Consider the following 20,269-nt stretch of genomic DNA (forward strand, 5'->3'; position numbering starts at 1 on the left):
ACGGCAGCTATAAATGGAACTTAGGCAACAGTCAATACCCTCGGAAAAATTGAAAGACACTGCAGACTCTTCAACTTGGACCATAAACGATATACAATCCCAATATCCGATAACAAGTTGAATATTAATATGTGTAACACTCTAAACTCTACCTCAAACAAAATCATAAAGAGGCCAAATACACCTTGAAGCCAAAAGAGTTCTGATCGTGTAATACTTTAAACAACAAAACTATAACACTTTGCCTATCATGAAACAAAAATACAAGTCATCCATGATATTAGCCATGCCCCAAAAGAACAAATGCAAGGATTTCATCATCTTGAGTCTTGACGTTAAAATTCCATATTTCGATTTTCACTACAAATAATCATTCAAAATTTTGCTTTTGTTCGTCATAATATTTTCATACTTTGTGATAAGGGGCCACAAATAGTGAGGGGTCAGGTAATAGACCATCAAACAGCGCGTTGGACAAGTAACTATTAAGATGAGTCCAAACAGACCATGTGGGGTTCAGCCGACCAGTCAACACTATTTTGTCCATATTTTAAATTTTTGTAGAAAATTAATATATAACATAGGATCATAAAAAGTGTATGGCTAAAATAATAATCCATTAATCTCAACCAAGAAACAGAAAAGAACAATTTATGAGGCCTTTAAACATTTGGAAACAATTCAGGTGACTATTGACCCGGTTAGCCTTCTTGAACTGTTTGGATGTTCCATTTTAGCTAAATCTTTACAATGCATAAGTATGGCCCATCACTAGGCATAATGCTCAAAACTACCACCTCCATTACTATGGATAGGATTTTTAACAAAATTATGAGCAGCTTGGAGGAGAATAGAAGTGCAAAAAAGAAAATATGAAGATCGTATACTAACCTTTAGTCGAAGTTATCAATCCTGATTGGAACAATATTATCGGCCACCTTAAAATGTCCAACCAAACGTGCAAAAAAGACCATTTGTTGTTCAAGGGTGCATTTAATATTTTCAGCCTGCATATTATAAATCAAATTGATTAATTCCTTTTCATATGAAAGGCTTACAACATGTAACTACTATAATTGCTAATCACTAACTGGATGGGACTATTTAACCAGTGAATGGATCTTAATTTGGATTGCGTTTTTATCTAAAATAGGTCAAATAAAAAACAGATGAAAAGAGAACGGGTCAATTAGAACAAATGGGTTAAAGGTCTTCCAAAGTTATTTTTTTATGCGCAAAAATAAAGGTTTGAATTCTTGTTGTAATAACAATTTTAAAATCATTAATTACATATATTAGTTATATTATAAAAAAATCGAAATTGGGGAAAAAAGTGTTTCCAGTTCCCCGGCCCAGCCCATCCCGTCCCATTTTGACCCGTTATCCAACCTACTCATATTTCCTTCTCTATTACTAACCTTACGAAAACCATGCTGCTCTCCTTCATACTCCACCAGAGCAACAGGCACTCCTTTTGCTTTTAAGGCTTGATATATTTTTCTTGCTTGATCAGGGGGTACAACCTGCAACACAGAAGCCAAAAAGGCAATCCACAATATATTACTTAAACATTTTTGGTTTATGTGGTGACACAAGTGGTTTTCCCCAATACCTTGTCTTCCAATCCTTGAAAAAGGATTATGGGGCAAGAAAATTGATCCACAAAATTAATAGGTGATCTCTCAAAGAACTCTTTTTCACTCCCTGTTGCAAAGTTAACATCCAATCAGCTGATACTCTGATAGTTCATGTACACAAGTAAGCCATAGTCACGTAGGGGTGAAGGAAAAGATAAATAACAATTACCAACAAGATTATCCATGTATCGCGATTCAAATTTGTGAGTTTCTTCTTTCAATAACTTGAGGTCAGCTACCTGTCGAGACATTACGAAATGTTGAGTCTAAAATTTTGTAAGAGATGATAATCATAAGCTAAAGATAGAGTGCAGTCCATGTGTGCTTGTCAGGTCAACAAAGTTGGCCCTGGTGGAAATTTTGGTTTAATAACAATAGAGATGAATAAATGAGTGGGTACAGTAACAGACTAACAGGTTAGATATAAGGGTATTTTTAAGTGTGGCTAAGTTGACTCAGGAACACAGCTTTAGCTGTTTTCTTGTAGTTTTAGTAGATAAAGATTATATTGGTTCCCTTGAAACTTACTTTTTTGCAAGTTAATATTAACATGTTGATAATATCAACTATGTTTTCCTCTGTTGTTACTATAATACTATAAATATATATATCATTAGAAAATTGACTAATAGTCACACATGTGCATCACATTTAGTTACTAAATATGTGATTGGCCATGCTTCACATTTAGTTTGGGATTTAGACGTAATATTACACCAATTATCATGTCATAAACTGAATGGGCACTTACACCATACAAAGAAGCTCCAGCCTTGAATGTTTTCTTGAATGCAAGTGCAGCTAGTGTTGTGTAACCACCTGCAGACCCTCCGGTAATGCAAAGTCTTTCACCATCTGCCTTTCCACTGTTCACCTATGCACGACAAAAATAAAACGAAATCAATGCACGAAATGTAAAAGAAAAAGAAATGCAACCCATTACTGATTCATAAAGGGATCATATGTGTGGTAAAATACCAAGAAATGCGCACAACTGCAACAATCATTGACATCAACTATTCCCCACCGCTGCAAAAGCCTTTCACGAAACACGCGACCATAACCTTCATAGCATGACGATCCACATTCAGTAGAGTATATTAGAGTTAACTAGTATTTTAGGAGCTGTTACAGCCATGCTGAGGACTGATGTGACAAGATAGGTGGTTGTTGACACATCAAAACGGTTTTGGTCAAACCAGTAATTCTTGCATGGGGTGTCAAACACTGACTTGGGTTGTGATAACCAAAATCATATTTTGTCAACCTTATAGAACACTTTTAATTAATTATTGTGTTATATATGCTTACAATATCTATATCCATATTATAAATATAGTAGTATGACATCTTTGTAAATAAGGAAATAAACCTGTGTGCATTAACAATACACTTAAGGCAGCTTTTGACCCATTCGACAAATTTAACCTGTTTCCTTTTCAGCTATATATTAAAAGTTAACCCATTTGACACATAGAAATAACATACTAGAGGCATGAGTATTATTGTTCATTTGTTCAAGCAAACAACATACCAGTACTTCCACCGTAGTTCACATCCACAAAAGCCCAACCACGACTTGTCCAAAATTGGATATTGAGATTTAAGATTCCACGTGCCTCAGCCGTAGGTCCTCCTGCGTTCCCAAAATATGAACAACCATTAAGGTAATCATGTTGGTACCTTGAAATCCAACAATAGATGCAAAATAAATTCTAATTATTCATGTGTTCTCAAATTCAATGGTTACAAAGCAATTATCGTGTGTTGAAGCCTCCCCACACAACAAAAAAGACACATTGCATGAATTTGTTCGGTTGCGGGAAAAAGAGAGAAAGGGGGGGGGGGGGGGGGGGGGGGGGGGTATAAACTAACAAAAAAACATTGCACAGGATCGACAATTGGCCCAAGACAGTTCCCAACCAGAACTGGCCAACCTAAGTTGATTACAACATTTAGAATTTATACTTTTAAAACAAACCCCAAGTTTGTATACGGTTTAGTTCCAGGTTCTATTATTCTAAATTTAGGGTTCCAGCTCCAGTTTGTCTTATTGGGCACCCCTGGATTTGTCTGAGCATTGGGGATTCCACAACATGGTTCATCTGATTAATACCCCACACTCTATGTTTTCAGCATATCCACATACAGAATTTAATGTACATGCATTCATGAATTCAGTTGATATTAACACCTCCCAATTTGACTTTACCAACTCATTGAAATAAAATACAAGTACCATGACTCTTCAACAGCAATGGAGGTTTTTCTTCTTCACTGGCTTGATAAAGGGGATTTGTTGGCGGATAATAGTATGCATAAGCTGTCTCACCAGGAACTTCTGTTGGAAACTCAATAAATTCTGGGGAGCTAAAGTAAGATTCGTATTCTGAACTAGTAGGTGAAGAAGACCAAACAATCTTGAAATCAACTACATTTGATGACCGATCATCTAAGGTCACCTGCCGTACACAAGTAATCCAGGATCAAAATCAACAATGAAAATCTTTTAATACACATAGTAAGTAGTGTTTTAAAAAAAAGGGTAATGGAGGGAACCCTAGCCCCGGTACCACAACTGGATAGTTAGCCTAGTGGTAAAGAAAACACTTGGTGACCTTAAGGTCTCAGGTTCGATCCCTGCTTGGCACAAAAAATAATTCCTTTAAGGTACCCGTTAGGGCGTTACCAATGCAGCCTAGGCCCACATGTGAAGTTTAAATACGCGGGTTCGATCCTTCAGGGTGCCCAGATCATGTGGGGATTAGGATGGAGGTATTGTACGGGCATCATATGGCTGATACGGGGTGAGTCGATGGGTATCCAATTGTAGTAAGTAGTGTTTTAGTTTGTACTTTGGAACTAAACATCTGATTAAGGGTCAAATGATGATTATAAAAATTTCCATTTCTAAGCAGCCACAACAAAACTATTTGTCTAAGAATAAATAATAAAAATCACCTCTTTAACCCTTCTTTTAACCTAATTGATAGACTTTTACTCCCTTCCACAGAAGGTCTCTCCTTTTTATTCATGAAAGATTAACATTTTGGGTCAATTTATCTTTGATTCTATAAATGATCAAAACTTCCAAATACCATTATTGGATTACCTTATTACTACAAATTCAAACAACAAATGCATACATCCAAACAAAACTAGCCAACATGTTTAATGTCAGCTTGTTATCTGATTACTTATTATTCAATTATGAATGATCAATTTCAAATCATACATCCAAAGACCCATGAAAATATCTAACTATTTGCCTGTATACATGTGCGGTTACAGAATTTGCACTAACACTAAGCATCTCACAAACTCGGAAGTGAAAGCATGGTAATTGACTAGGAGAAGAAGCAGCACCTTAGCTATTGACGTCGGATGAACTCCAGATGCTCCCTCAACGTATATACAGTGTACACCCAAAGTCTACATAGAAGATTTTTATATTTTTAGAATATACGCGTAAATAATATACTGGCTGCAAAAAATAATCAGGAAAAGCATAACAATCATCAACAACAAGGAGTACTGAGATTACAATATTCATTATATCTGTGAAAGGACTCTGGAGGACGGATAATGTGCTCTTGTTTTTGTCCAGTATTCCCAAATAAGACCTTCCTTTCTGCCTGCACATAATCCTATATTGAAATAAAAGAAATGGAATGATAACAGTGATGTGATTAAGAAGCGACACATAACCTGTAACTGCAAGCAATTAAGTTCTTCTGCTCCTTAATAATCTCATAGGAGTTCATGCCAAAAACCCACAACGGTTTTGCAAACTCAGCCTCTAATGTGTATACTGGCACCACTGAGTTCTCTGATTCAACCTGTTACATAAGACAACAGTTTGTCAAGAAGGCTGTCACTCAAATGGGAAGTCGAAGTGTGCAAGCAAACATCATTCTCATTGGGTAAAGATAAAGGTGGCAAAATGAATGGGTGTAATTTTAGACTATTTTGTAGCGGGAGTCAGTTTGACCTAATAAACTTTTCTTCCTAATTACAACTTTTTCCAGAGATGATTAGTATTATATCACTTCATCAATAACCTTGTTTTTAAATGAAATTATTAAAGGCACTATGGGTGCAACCCAACCCATTTGACCTGAAACACTTTTTGTCCTAATTAAAACCTTGGCTAATACATAGAAAACAAAAATATCCTTCTAAAATTACCCATCTATGAAGATTCCAAAATCCATTTTTTCTATCAGTGACGAAGAATAATTCACCTGCAATTAAAAAAAAAAAAAAGAAGAAGATGCCAACATAGTATAATTAAAGCAACATGTAAGCCTGCTTCTAATTTTCCATTACACTCAAAAAGATAATTTTTTTTATAGGTAAATCACACAAATCATCCTTGTGGTTTTTGCCCTTTCATGAATCGTCCCTTTCAAGTTTCAAGAATTCATTACACTAACTGTCCATGTAGGTGTTTTTATTTTTGCCAAATTGTGCTTATGCCACATGAATGACCAAAGTATCATTGATTTTATTAAGAGGTGAATGGGATAAAGGTGAATAGGGTAAATTACAGGTACTATGGCCATTTCGTGTGGCACAACGACGAGTTTGGGTGAATATATCAATCACAACAAAGATCCTTGTAATTAAATCTCCAAAGGGACAATTAGTGAAAATCACAAAGAACCACCGGAACTCTTTGTGTAACTTGCCTTTTCTTTTAAAATGAAGATATAGTCATATAAGTTTACCTTCATCGGACCACTTAGGTTCAGTGGGAGATTCTATTATTGTGGGATCACCACCTGCCACACATACACGTTTGTACATATCTCTGCACAAAGAAATAGGCTTATGACCAGATGATAACCAAAGGTTTGCAAATCAATATGCACTCCAAAAAGCAGTTGCAGCTTGTGAGAGTCCCAACAAAGCCATTTAAACACCATATCAGGCCAACAACTATGTTTAAATTGTTCTTTATATTGTTAACCGAATATTATGAACGTCAATATCATCAATAGATAATAATCAAAGGACCGTTCTCTGTTAGGATTTGGCGTACCATCTGTCACAACCTAAAATTTCACCCTTAAGCACTAGAGTGCATTAGGAAAAAGGGAGAAGAATGACCTGATTGTATCTTAGTACGTTTCTTTTTTTATACTCTTTGATGAGGCATTTCAGGCCGACTACAATACAAGTCATGAGCGATAGCGAAGCCAAGTCACCGAGCTCAAAGGTGAATTGTTGTTGACTTGAAATTTACGATTTAGTGTTTTCATTGCATATCATGTCAAAAAAAAAACAACTTATGTACAATTATTGCTACCTAAAGATGAGACCTTATAAACTTTTGCTTCTGAAATTGACTATTAAATTGAACCTAATAATGCAAGGATAAACAGCCATTTGAATGGTCTAATGCATATTGTGATAACTATACTTCCATTATGAATATGTTAACTATACGCTAAAGAGCAACTAATTGTTCCTTTACAAGACGAAGCCTTGCGGTAAAGAGGTCAACCATGGATATCATAGGCAAGGTAAACTTAAACTTGTCATCCATTTAATTTACAGAATTTTCTGGCAATGGCAACTGACAAAACAAATCCTAACAAACAAGATTCCTTGTACTATCATTTAGTTAATTTCCGTACGGATTCCTAGTAGGCTTGTACTAGTATCAGGATTAGAAAATATAGTATTTGGCTAAATAATGTACATGAATGGTCGGTTTGAATCACAGACTTGGGCATCTCTTTTGGGTGCATCTTGATATGCAACAACGGTTTGTAGTTAGACCTGTATCACACTACTTTTACGACAAGAGTCTATGAGAAACAGAATGGTACAAAAGTAGACAAGGTTGTCATGAATACTAATAGCATATCAACTATATTCGCGAAGAAAAGCCAATTTGACATAGAGATCTACAAATGCATTGAAAATAGAAAGACGAACCCTAATCCTAATCCACTGGATGCTGCTAATCAGGTGGAATAGTAAAAGGAACAAAGCACTCTGCTTACCCGGTATCGGAAATATAGCCAACCCAGAGTTCTGATCTGTCCCATGGCATGTTAGGGTGGCTCCATTCAATCCATGCCAGCCTTTTGCCCTCATAATCCAGTCTTGGGAATGCGTAAAAATCATTTCCACCAACTAATACCTTTGGTTCTACATTTAAATTATAAAAGCTATCACTATCTCTGATAAAAACAAGTGGATAACTCATAAAACATATGTCAACGATACCTTGAATGGTTTTATCACCAAGTTCTATTGATACAATGGTTGTAATTGCATCCAAACTACTTTCACGTCGATCTAATAAAAAAAGACATAACACAAATGAATAAGTAAGAGGAACAAATGGGCCAAAAAAAGTATAAACAGAACCACGCCTACATAATCAACAATCTACCTTCCCTGACCGCGATAAACCTGTTAAGCAATCTATCATAAACTCCGTCCGCATAGCTCACCGAAGGTCCACCATAGTCGGGCGTAAGTGGCACAGGTGCCGAATCTAAAACCACAATACAAAAGCTTTCAAAATCCTTCAATATTTGAAACTTTTATAACTAATCAACATTCAAAAACTTATGTTCCATTATTTGTTATAAAATCTCTCCATATGCTTAAAAGGTATTTATCATAGCATTGCACATTTTATTGCACGTTTTTGCTTCTTTTTTACTTACTTTGATGCCCAAGGGCCAAAAAACGATACACTTATGCATGATAGTACAGAATCTTAATTCTTACATTGAGGGCCATTCTTATATAATCCTACTTAAATAGCATTCAGTCAGTAACTATTAGACGATACTTGTGAAATAGAACGTAGCTTAGACCTTTCGAATCTATAGCTTGGATATATAGCCTCTGATCTTTATAATTTGAAAAAACGACATTTTCCCCGAAAATTGAGAAAGCACCACCACCGTACTCTTGTGCAACAGTCCGCACCGAAAACTCTTTAGGCGTTACATCAACTGGTTCATCAGTTCCACCCCTAACTAACACTGATCGCCTATAATATATATCAACAAAATATCAAAATTAAGTTTTATAAATAATAACAAACTATAACAACCTTTTTAACAAACTACCTAACTAACTTTATAACTTAAATATCTCAATCAGATATTTTTTTAATAACTTAAATAAAATAAAATGAACCGATTAAACCATATTTTAATATATTTGTATGTGTATATATAGATATAGAATAGAGATATAGATATACCCTGATTCTGTAGGACGTGATTCAAGATAGAATAAGCGGCCGTGAGAGTCAACAGCGGAGCCGCCAAGGCCTTTGCTGGCTCCGGAGACGACGTCGGAGGTGATCGGAGATGGCCAGGAACCGTACGGCGCGGTGGTTTTTTGCTCCAGCAGTGGCGGTGGAGTGGACATTTTGGTTGTGAGGTGACGCGAGTGATGGTGAAAACGGTGTCGTTTAGTGAAGAGTAGGGTGAGAGTGAGAGTGGAGGGTAAATACGGTGATAGGATTGGGCAGCGAGTTATCGCGGAAAATGCCATTGACTTAGCAAAAAGATCATGTTTTACATTAAAGGGTGGGAGTGGGTGCGGCTAGTTGGTTCGGCTAGGCTCGGCTCGGGTAAAACGGCTACACCGCCGCCGCCCTTCGTTGATCGGGTAATTGATTTGGTTAGTGAACCCGATGGCTATGGAACGTAAGAAAGCGAGTGGGTCCTCTCAACGGTCCAAAATCAAACCGAAGAGAAATTACCCCTTTTTTTTTACACTTTTTCAGCTATAAAACCCACATTTTAAAGACAATTTCCATACGACTCACTATTTTTCTATTAAACAACTTCCATTTCTTTTTGTGCATCCAAGAATGAAGTCGAGAAAAACGAGATTATACCGGAAACACAACAACAACCACCAAACAGTTTTCTATATTTTAATATACTTTTACTTTTATATACATTTAGTTTTTCTACTTTAGTTTTATTTCTATACGTTTATATAATTCTATTTCTATATACTTCTTTATACATTTATATTACATTTTTTATGCTTTTAAGTATATATTTTATTAATTCTAATCATATACTTTCATGTAGATATGCTTCTACCCGACGATGATGATGACGATAACGAAGTTGAAGAAGTTAATGCATGAAGAAAAAAAAAACATTGCCGATGGGAAGACTCGTGAACATTGGTCGCAAGAACAAGAGATAGCATTGGTTCAAGCATTCACTGATGGCTGTGTAACTTTTAGATTGTAGTTGGAAGTTTTTTTTTTTTTTTTTTTGAAGTATTATGTAGTGTGTTTTTAAGTTATTTTTTTATATGTTGTTTTTTTAAGTTTTATGAATGAATTTTTTTTTTAAAAGTTTTAATGAAATGGTTTATGTTTTATGTTAATATGGTTTTAGTTTTTTGTATTAAAAGTATATGAAAATGAAAAAGAAATTGAGTAATTTGGGTACGATTGCCTCTAATTTGGGTAAGATTTCCATAGAATTAGGTAGTTTGGTGGGTGTATATTGGATAAAATTGATGTGACAATTTGGGTAGAATTGGGTACTTGGGTATCACTCCATCCCCTTTAACATCATTTTTTCAACAAGTAGGATATGGCTTCTATTAAAAGATTTCTTATTAACTCTATCTGTTATGTTTTAAAAAAATTTTTGTATATGCTTAGAAGTTTATGATGCAGAAACTTAAAAATTGAACATAATGATTTTGCAACTCATCATATTGAACTGGGGCTTGATGGTATACCTCAACCTCTATGTTGAAACAAAACTTCTGTGACACAGTCTAAATAAAGAATGAAGCCTTCGTGATGAAGCTACTTGTTGTAGGCCTGCAACATTATCCAAATATATATAGAAGAGAAACAATCTCTCTATCCTTAAGAAACGGGTTTGATCATATTCACTTAATACCTATATTTTATGTATCTTTTAATTATAAAAGGGAAGATTTTCCTTTTTGGATAGACAACACTTTCTCCTCCTCCAACAAGCACACACATGTGCTCTTACTCTCTTAAGGCGGACACATCCTTTCCTCTAAGATGTGGCCCCATCACCCATGACTAGAGGCGGTACCAGGAAAAAATTTCAAAGGAGGCAAACTTAGAAAACTTATGAAAAATAAATCTAAAAGGGGGTAAAATGTTAAAAGCCTATAGAAATTTTTTAAAATTTTATGAAAAATTTAAAAATACATGACAAAATTTAAATTTGGAGGGGAGCATTGGACCCCCTTTAGTACCACCCCTGGCCACGACAACAATTACAATCGGAGTAATAAGCATGCGCTCACCCCCTAAAATTAGACATATCATCGTCCAACAAATAACACAAGTGATTTGTGGCATATAACGACTTGGGGAATCAATCTCCAACGAATCACCAAACCCATCTCCATCATCCCCTCAAGATTGCACCCACCATTTACATATAATCAAGTTGCCAATGGATCTTGGGAAAAATGCTTGAAAGAGGATGTCATTGGTGTGCATGGTTATTGTTATGTGGCCTAATTACACAAGATATATGCTATTGCTATATTGCTATTCAGGATATCATCTAAAATGTACGTGTAACTTATTTTGCAACTTGTGGTTTTTTAGTTGTCCTATAACAGCATTATTGTTTTAGTTAGGCATGACAAACAGAAATTAAGCCTTAAATTGATCTTAACATATTATAACTAGTTTAGTGAATGAATGAAATGAATAAAACTACCTCTTTGAACAAATTAAATGAAAGTAAATATATATGTAGCAGCATGAAAGATAAGAATTTCACTTTCTCACTTGGTAACTTTATTTCCTCATATACATATCAACTCAATTTATTTACATACAAGCACAGAGGGTACAACTAATGAATTATATAATACAAGAAGTTGAATCTTATAAACAACGTAGCTAGCTACTATAGATTGTCTTGATAAAGCGCATGTTGTGAATCCAATAACCATACAATTAGGAGAAGTAGGTGGTGCCGAGAAACCAAAGCTGTCTAGGTAAGGTACCGGTGGAAGCTCACGGATATCTCTTGTGAAAGGGTTAAAGAACACCAGAGGTCCCTCATCTATAAACATCAACAACCAACAGCACTTAGAATAGTACATGCGGAAATCACATGTCAATTCTGGTGGTGTCTTCGTAAAGTATTTGTCACCAAATGCTGGATCTGTAAAAGTGATAATTCCTTGATGTTTGTCAAACACCATCAGCCAAGGTGAAGTCATGTTCAATTTCTTTGAAGTGGTTTTGTTGCTCCATTGTGTCAGAGGGGCTGCTAACAAACATTGCTTGCAAGTAGCACGAAACTTGAGGTATTCGACACCAACATAAAACTTCTTTATCTTATTCAAGACATCAGACGGAATACTCAGCAGGTGTGATTCCTCGACCGTACTATAGTAGTCAACGTCACCCTTAGCTACTGATGATGTTACAAGTATTTGGGAATCCTTGCTCTCTTGATTACCTGCTTCCGACCTAAACAACAGTTAAAATTTAGGAAGCCTGTACATATATAAATAATATATGTAAAGCATCTACATGTATTACAAAAATAAATCTGAAAGTAATATCGTACCTGCATTCAGATATTGCCCACGCGGACACATGGCTAGTTTGTACTAAAAAAGGCATAGAATACAAAGAGATGGTTTTATCTTTGACGTTGTACGAGTATATTATTTTGTCTTTCTTGCCAAGAATATGAATAAAACCACCAGATCCCGATGTGATTGAAGGGCTGCTGCTGTAAGATACCGAGTCATCACTCTCAAGCTCTAGGGAAAATATATGTACGGACGGGAAAAAATTGTACGGATGGGGAAAAAATACACAATTGAAAAATTGTGTATATCCTCCCACATCATAGTAGTCCAGTCCAGTTTAAACAAATACACAGCACGAACAGTTGAAAAATTTGTACGGATGGGAAAAAAATACCTCAATTGGTGTAACTAGGAACAAGACTTCATATTTTTGTAAAACTAGGAAGTCCGGTGTTGTAGACACCGAACTTGTCCACGTACATTGAAAGTTGGTGTCTACAACACCGAACTTGCCCACGTGGAGGTGCTTTTCCATTGCTGCAACAGTTTGTCCATATCTCTTCTCAGTTACACGTAGGACAAGTTCGGTGTTGTAGACACCGAACTTCAATGTACGTGGACAAGTTCGGTGTCTACAACACCGAACTTCCTAGTTTTACAAATATATCGAGTCTTGTTCCTTGTTACACCAATTGAGGTAGTTTTTGGCCCATCCGTACAAATTTCTCCGAACAGTTTCCCTTTTGTCGCTTTCAAAGTCTATTAGAATGGTGAACAGTTCTCTAGAAGATCCTTTCGGGTAAGGAATCATGGTGGAACAACCATTGAGGGGAGGACTAGGGAGTTCCAAAATTGGTAAAAAACTTATCTAAACTTTTCCTCCACCATTAACCGCAACAGAAACTTGTACAACATGATAATACAAAAAAAATTTTGAAACAGTGATTTAGGGAGGGTGTTTTGTCAAACAAGTTTTCGAAAAAAAAAATTATGAAACAAGGTAAACCGGCTTTTGAAAAGACGGGTTCAAAAAAGTGGGCTCGAAACCGGTATTTCAAAAGCCGACTTCGAAAAAATACACCTGAATCCAGCCTTTCAAACAAATTATTTTTTTTAGTAATTTCTCTATCTATATCAAACAAATTATTTTATTGAATTTCTCAATCAATTTCATTTCTTTATATTTCATTTTTTGTTTCATTTAATTTATCTTAAGTGAAATTCACTTGTCACTTTTAAGATTGATTTTTAAAAACATTAATAATTATTTTTCTAAATACAATAAGAATAACTTATATGATGTTACATCATCTAGTTAGATAGTGTTTCTCTCACAAACCTTGAAATTTAGAGGGCTATTTAATAAAGAAGTGATATTAGTATCATCAAATTTAATAAATTTACAACATAGTACAATGTTTATAGCAAACTGTACAAGCATATATTGCATAAATATGGTAGATCAATAAAGTTTTATGGTACCATTATCAATTCCCTAATTAACAATAGATGGGTGCATGCGCGTTGCAGCGACAAAAATAGACAATATTTGAGGTGTTATGATATGTTGTTGGGTCTAAAAGTGAACTATGTCAAATCAAATACTAAATCGAAACTTTTAATTGTATGATAGTTTTTGATAATAACAAACAATAAAAAATATTTAACGAACAAAGAGAATTTTAATAAAGTCTAAAACTTCTGTAAGCCACAGTGTATAGAATGGAAATAGGAATGTATTATGATGGAGGGTAAGTTAGACATATCAGGTTCTTAAAAGTTTAAGGACGAGTCAGTTTTTTTTTATTAAAGTATCTATATCTATATTTCTATGTTGAAAAGTTTAAATTTGAAACATGCGAAATTACCATTTTACCCTTCATTATTTAACTTACAGAATCATTCCATAATTTCTTTTAAAGATATTCACTGTCCTAAAAAACCAAATATATTTGTATCATGGTGATGACGACGCTATCACCATCACCATCGGTCGACTCCACCACATCGACATTAAGGTTATCGTCGCCGCATTGTACGGTGAATATGATCGTAGACGTGTAAAAATGGTTGTCAATGCGTCATTACAATGTTAAAATCGTATAAAATTATAAATAGTACTCGTAGTATTTTCCCCAATACAATATCTAAGACTTTAGATTTCTAGGTCATGATGACAAGAATATCTAAAGAATTGAAAAATGAAAACTAAACGCATGGACTCCATCTTCAACCAAAAGAATCATCTCCGGCGAGCCTTTATCCGGCAAAATCATTGGTATTGCCCATTGGTCCGGCGAGCCTATATATACAAAAGATAGATCGTAAAATCTTTCGCGATGCATTCAGGGCCGGTATATCAACAACTGTCTTCTAGACTTCTGGTATTGATCAAAAAAATTACTCCCATGCAACTTTTTTTTTTTTCTCTTTTTTTCTTAGAGTTAGAAGTGGTATAAAATGGACTTTGATTGGGCTTGACATTAGCCTAAAAATCTTGAAGTGTGTTTTGAATGAAGTAAGTTATTATTAGTGTTTTAAGTGTTTGGACCTAGTTAGTATAATTAGTTTGTTTAGTTATAAATATATTCAACTTTCTATTGTAATTCTATATCAATATAATACGAGTTATACCTTATAATAAATTTGTTACATCGACAACAACAAGACCCAATCACTGAGCGAGGTATGAGGAGGTGAGCGGTAGCCAGTTTCATCTCTACTCAAAGATAGAGAGACTGTTTCCATAAGGACCTCCGGGCAAAAAAAAAGCTACAAGTAGGGAAGTGTAAAGGGTTTAGCTACCATACCTGTCGTTTGAAAAATAGCATAAGAAGAGATAAACCTGGCTGTTGAGTATCACCCGGCTACATTAAAAGTAGGAAGAATGGCAAACATGCGACCTTACTTTAGCATAAAAAGTGCGACCTAATAACTTTGTTAAATGTGTTTGTTATTTACTTTGATCAAGTTTTTCATAAAAAGTAAAACGAGACCAAACAGATTTACACGATTTTAGTAGGCTGTATCCGAATTACTTGGTGTTCAAATGATTCTTGTTTGTATTTAAGATTTTAGTAATGGACTGACAGGATTGCTTTTTTTTTTCTTCTTCTTACATATTATTTAAATCCTGCCATTAGAACGCACTAATCAATGATAATCCTTTTGTTAGTGCCTAGTGGCCTTTTATTCTTTACTTTCTATTGCAGTAATAGTTAAGTTTCTAAACATCTTCCTGATATTCACACGTCTTTAATTTTCTTTGCTCTCTTCCGTGTGAAATCAAAGCAGAAAAGCTACCTGTTAACAATCTTTGTGATAACTATAAAACATATATATAAGCGAAAATTTGGGGCCTATTTATATTCCAAATGCTATTTGATCTTTTGACCGTTATAATAAATTTGTTATTGGGACTTTGTGCTCTCTTTAGTGTATCCTATTAGTCTATTACCATTTTGTATATATACATAATTATACACACACACTTAACTACTCTTACCAAAATGTGCATTGATACATACATTTACACATCAGATTTGTATATATTAGAGTATCCTTTGAGCTTTAAGTTTCATAGGCAACTCTTGAAATGTATTCTTCATTGGAATTAGCTATTAGTGTATTAAGTGCTTGGATCTAGTGTGTCTAGATTGTTAGTATAATATGTTTATTTGGTTATAAATTTGACGATTCCTACTTGTATTAATTGGTAAGGTATATATACTCAACTTAGTATTGTAATTCTATATCAATATAATTCGACTCACATCGTATTAATTTATTACATGTGTTTGTTAGTTACTTTGATTAAGTTTCTCATACAAGTGCATAAGTAAAACCAGACAGAACAGATTTACTCTAAAGTCTAAACCAAGACAGACAAAGGCAGTTTACTGATCACTACTGTTGAATACATGCTGAAAGTAATCAAAGCAGGTCTGAAAACAATAGGGTGTTAGGGCCTTATAATTTGTTTAAGCAGCTGACAATTAAACAACTAAATCTGGCATTAGAGATGATTAACAGATCCGGGATGCACCTGTGTACTTCTATTTTTATCCGGCCTTGTTGTCGTTTGTTGTGACTAATTATCGCCAAGATGTTAGTACTCATGATTTTGATTGGCAGTATCAAAATTACTTAGACATATGTGGCTAAAATCTGACCATTTATGAAAAGGGTTTGTACGATTTTAATTGGTAGTATCCGAATCACTTAGTGTCTAAGTGATTCTGGTTTGTTCTTAAGATGTTAATTTTTTCTTCATACATTCATTATATTATTTCCCAAATTAAAGGCAGAAAATTCTGCCATCATATACAATATATGCTGCTTTTTGGGCCTCATTAGAAAGCACTAATCAAAGATAATCATATTGTTAGTGGCCTTTTATTCTTTACTTTATTTCTATTGTGGTATGCCGGTAATAGTTAAGTTTCTTAACATCTTCCTGATATTCTCACTTCTTTTCTTTGCTCTCTTCCGTTTGAAATCAAAGCAGAAAAGCTACCAATCAACCATCTTTGTGAAAACTATAAAATATATATATATATATATAAGCAAAAATTTGGGGCCTATGTATAATTATATTCCAATTTCCAAACGCTTTTTGATCTTTTAACGGTTATAATAAATATGCTATCGGAACTTTGTGCTCTCTTTAGAGTATCCTGTCACCATTCTGTATATATATAAGTACTCTTAGTCTCTTACCAAAATGTGCGTTGATACATACATTTACACTTTATATTTTTTATATATTAGAGTATCCTTAGTAATTTCTGTTGTAATGGCTACACATCTTGACATTACAGATCACAAAAGTAATGCCGTCTTGTATCAAGCGCTATCAGATAGAGATGAAGCCGTAGTAATTGACAAGTGCAAAGGCTTTCCAGATGGCCCTTTGCACGTAGTAACAATACATGGTGATACTGTTCTCCACCTTGCCATCTGGTACAAATATGCTGGTTTGGTTCTTAAGCTAATTGGTTCACTATCAGAAGACCAGTACAATAAACTCACACTGACAAATGCTTCTGGAAACACACTGCTGCATGCAACAGCAACCAACGATAAATCAGTTAGGGTCGCAGAAGCAATCCTTCTCCGGGCTCCTTCATTGCTCACCATGACCAACAGGTTTGGGGAGACTGCTCTTTTCCGTGCAGCTCGTTATGGCAAGAAAGAAATTTATTGTTTTCTTAGTAATGAAATCAGTAGTAGGAGATTTCCAGATGAACTACTATTTTTCAGGACCTTTCTTCAAAGAGATGATAAAGCTACTATATTTCATGTTGCAATTCATAGTGAGAACTTCGGTTAGTGTGTTTTCTTTTTCTATATATACTGTCATTTTTTGTTGATAAATATGTCTAATATATTGATGTACTCACACAGATTTGGCACATCATATAATTGATAAATATCCAAGTTTGATTAACAAAGAGGATAAAGATGGGATGACCGGCCTTCAACTTCTTGCAAACAAGCCATTGGTTTTTGACAGTGACTCACGAGATAATTTCGTCAAGTGGCTCATATACAAGTGTATGATATACTAACATATATACTTCTGTCTAGAAAATTACATGTATATATAGGTTTTTAATCTAACCAACAAGAATGTACTATATTTACTCCTTGACCTTTATTTTTGCAGTAGCTGATTCACATCCTAAAGGAAGAACTAGTAGAGTGCCTATCCTAAAAGAAATTCAAAAACGAAAGCTGAAAAGTGAATTAGCAAAGAACCTTGCATCCTTTTTGATCGACAAGGATGTTTCATGGGAAGCAACAGGACCCCTCTCAGATCATTCGACATTCAGAGTCCACAACTTCAGAGGAGATGCTTCCACAGTTCAGCAGACAAGGCATTCACCGGTATCTCAAGAAATTTCTCATTCAACATTGTTTCTAGCCACGGAATCAGGTTGCACAGAAATTGTAAGAAAAATATTGGAAGTCTACCCTCAAGCAATAGAACAAATTGATGAGGATGGGTGTACTATTTTGCACGTGGCAATTAAATATCGAAGAATGGAGATCTATGAAACCGTGACCAATATGAAGTCTACTTTAACAAGGATAAGAGAGAAAATTGACAAACAAGGCAACTCGATTCTGCACATGGTTGGTCATAAAGTTAGAGATCAGAAAGCCGAGGGGGACATCAGAAGCCCTGCTCTTATACTACGCGAAGATTTGCTTCTGTTTGAGGTAATGAAGTACCTTCAATGTTCATGCATAGCATATTATTGTAATCAATCACTTCCACTGGTTTTTCTGATGGACTAATATTAACTTTACCAGAAACTTACTTCGCTCCTTCATATGTTCCCCCATGTTCCAAAGCCGAGTCTTTCTCTTGTGCCCTTAGTTTTTAATGTATTGGGTATGTTTGGGGGTTTCTTATGGCCTTATGGGAACTTTAGTTTTTGGTCTTGCACTCAAGATTCAAACTTGATCATCAAATCTTGACCTTTGGTTTGAATCCAATGGTTGAAAACCTCGCTACTGGGAGAACCTGAGAGAATCTGTACCCTCGTTTTTTGCTCTTTTTATCATTAATTGTACCTATACGTAAATTAAATGACCATAGTATACAATTATACATATTAAATCTTCACTTCGTGTTTTAATTTTTGGTCTGTAAGCAGAGTGTGAGCAAAGCATGTACAAGGTTAGGACGTCTGCAGATAAATGCCGACGGAAAGACTGGTGAACAACTATTCAATGAGAAAAATGAGCAGCTCCGCATGGATGCTAAGCAGTGGATGAGGAGCACAGCTGAGCACTGCACCATTGTTGCTGTGCTCATTGCCACTGTTGCCTTTGCTGCAGCTTACACTGTACCCGGAGGTCCAAATCAACAAACAGGTTATCCACTTCTCAAGAACAAACCATATTTCATAATCTTTGCCCTAGCAGATGCACTTTCGCTCACGTTTTCTTTGACATCAGTTATCTTATTTCTTTCCATCCTCACATCTTCATTTAGACTATGGGATTTTAAGAGCCATCTGCATAACAAACTCTTACTAGGCCTTACCATGCTGATCCTATCTGTGTCAATGATGATGGTTGCGTTTGCAGCCACACTTATCCTAACCATTAGTAGTGCACAACATTGGACGAACATCATCTTGTACACGATTTCATTTCTGCCTGTTAGTGTGTTTCTACTCTCTTATGTACGTCTTTACATACGGCTAATCAAAGCACTGGCAACTACTATTTGCAAGAATATAGCTTTACTACTTCCTGTACGTGATATTGAAATCTCCCTAGCAAATCAGGATACCGGGCTGCCCTCTCATGACTTTGTTTGATATATCCTTTTGAACAAATTTTCCATGAAAATCTCATGACTTTTGATGCTTTTGGTTCTTTTAAACCCCTTGTACGCTAATGTATCAAGTTTCTACTACGACTGTTTGATAAATTACTCACAATAGTTTGTTTTAGGCTTCATTTTCTCTTTCGAGACTATGTAATTGTATCCTGGTTTTATTCATATTATTAAATTATGGATTTCTATTTAATCAAAGAGTTAGAAAGACAAAATAACACACATCATCATTATTGTAAATCGGATGCGGGTTCCTTTTGGCAGAGAGAGGACTACTTATGCTAAAAGGACATAGTTGAGTGGCTAAAATGATGAGTAAGACTTTATAACTTAACTGCATACCAAAATTCATTTCTCCTTCCTCGTTCTAATTTTACAAATAAATTAAAGAAAAGAAAAACAGTTGTCCTTATCAAATATTACAAGGCTGAAGGCTCTGTGATAAAGTTTGGGATTTTAGAGTAAAACGAAATCGAAGTTGGAAGCATTAAATGATGTACAACTTCAAACTGATAAACAACATCACTTACTACGTCAATACGAGGTTTCACATATATTCAAATGCTTATAATTGATTTTCATACGTTGTTGTTTAATGTAAAGTTAGGATCACCACTCACCAGAGTCTATAGAAAGATATTAATATTATGCCCATCTTGAACCCATATGGCCATATTCTTGCATTTGAACATGTTTCCTTTTATCCATTTCAATT

The 20,269-nt window shown here is 35.0% G+C and overlaps 2 protein-coding genes across 2 annotated transcripts; one reads left to right on the forward strand and one right to left on the reverse strand.

Annotated features, from left to right (window-relative positions):
- Positions 1-49: 49 nt before the first annotated feature.
- LOC122582273 lies at positions 50-9,157 on the reverse strand. Its single transcript, XM_043754646.1, has 19 exons — positions 8,875-9,157; positions 8,480-8,658; positions 8,047-8,151; positions 7,878-7,949; positions 7,652-7,799; positions 6,368-6,450; positions 5,826-5,881; positions 5,346-5,476; positions 5,182-5,272; positions 5,004-5,069; positions 3,877-4,099; positions 3,172-3,273; positions 2,616-2,701; positions 2,389-2,511; positions 1,807-1,876; positions 1,613-1,704; positions 1,419-1,523; positions 892-1,007; positions 50-360 (listed from the first exon to the last, which is right to left on the reverse strand). Exons 1-18 carry the CDS (start codon positions 9,042-9,044, stop codon positions 894-896), a joined length of 2,016 nt encoding a protein of 671 aa, XP_043610581.1. The 5' UTR covers positions 9,045-9,157; the 3' UTR covers positions 50-360; positions 892-893.
- A 7,835-nt stretch (positions 9,158-16,992) lies between these two features.
- On the forward strand, positions 16,993-19,747 carry LOC122583621 (protein ACCELERATED CELL DEATH 6-like). The gene is made up of 4 exons (XM_043756005.1): positions 16,993-17,524; positions 17,604-17,753; positions 17,866-18,422; positions 18,863-19,747. Exons 1-4 carry the CDS (start codon positions 16,993-16,995, stop codon positions 19,532-19,534), a joined length of 1,911 nt encoding a protein of 636 aa, XP_043611940.1. The 3' UTR covers positions 19,535-19,747.
- Positions 19,748-20,269: the final 522 nt, after the last annotated feature.

This window comes from Erigeron canadensis, chromosome 9, assembly GCF_010389155.1.
Source record: "Erigeron canadensis isolate Cc75 chromosome 9, C_canadensis_v1, whole genome shotgun sequence".
Lineage (NCBI taxonomy): Eukaryota > Viridiplantae > Streptophyta > Magnoliopsida > Asterales > Asteraceae > Erigeron > Erigeron canadensis.

Coding starts and splice junctions, on each gene's coding strand:
- LOC122582273 (XM_043754646.1), bottom strand. CDS start 9,044: ATGTCCACTCCACCGCCACTGCTGGAGCAAAAAACCACCGCGCCGTAC. Junction 8,659..8,874: donor TCACGTCCTACAGAATCAGG/GTATATCTATAT, acceptor TATATATTATAG/GCGATCAGTGTTAGTTAGGG. Junction 3,274..3,876: donor ATTGCTGTTGAAGAGTCATG/GTACTTGTATTT, acceptor TTGGGAACGCAG/GAGGACCTACGGCTGAGGCA.
- LOC122583621 (XM_043756005.1), top strand. CDS start 16,993: ATGGCTACACATCTTGACATTACAGATCACAAAAGTAATGCCGTCTTG. Junction 17,525..17,603: donor AATTCATAGTGAGAACTTCG/GTTAGTGTGTTT, acceptor GTACTCACACAG/ATTTGGCACATCATATAATT. Junction 17,754..17,865: donor CAAGTGGCTCATATACAAGT/GTATGATATACT, acceptor TTATTTTTGCAG/TAGCTGATTCACATCCTAAA.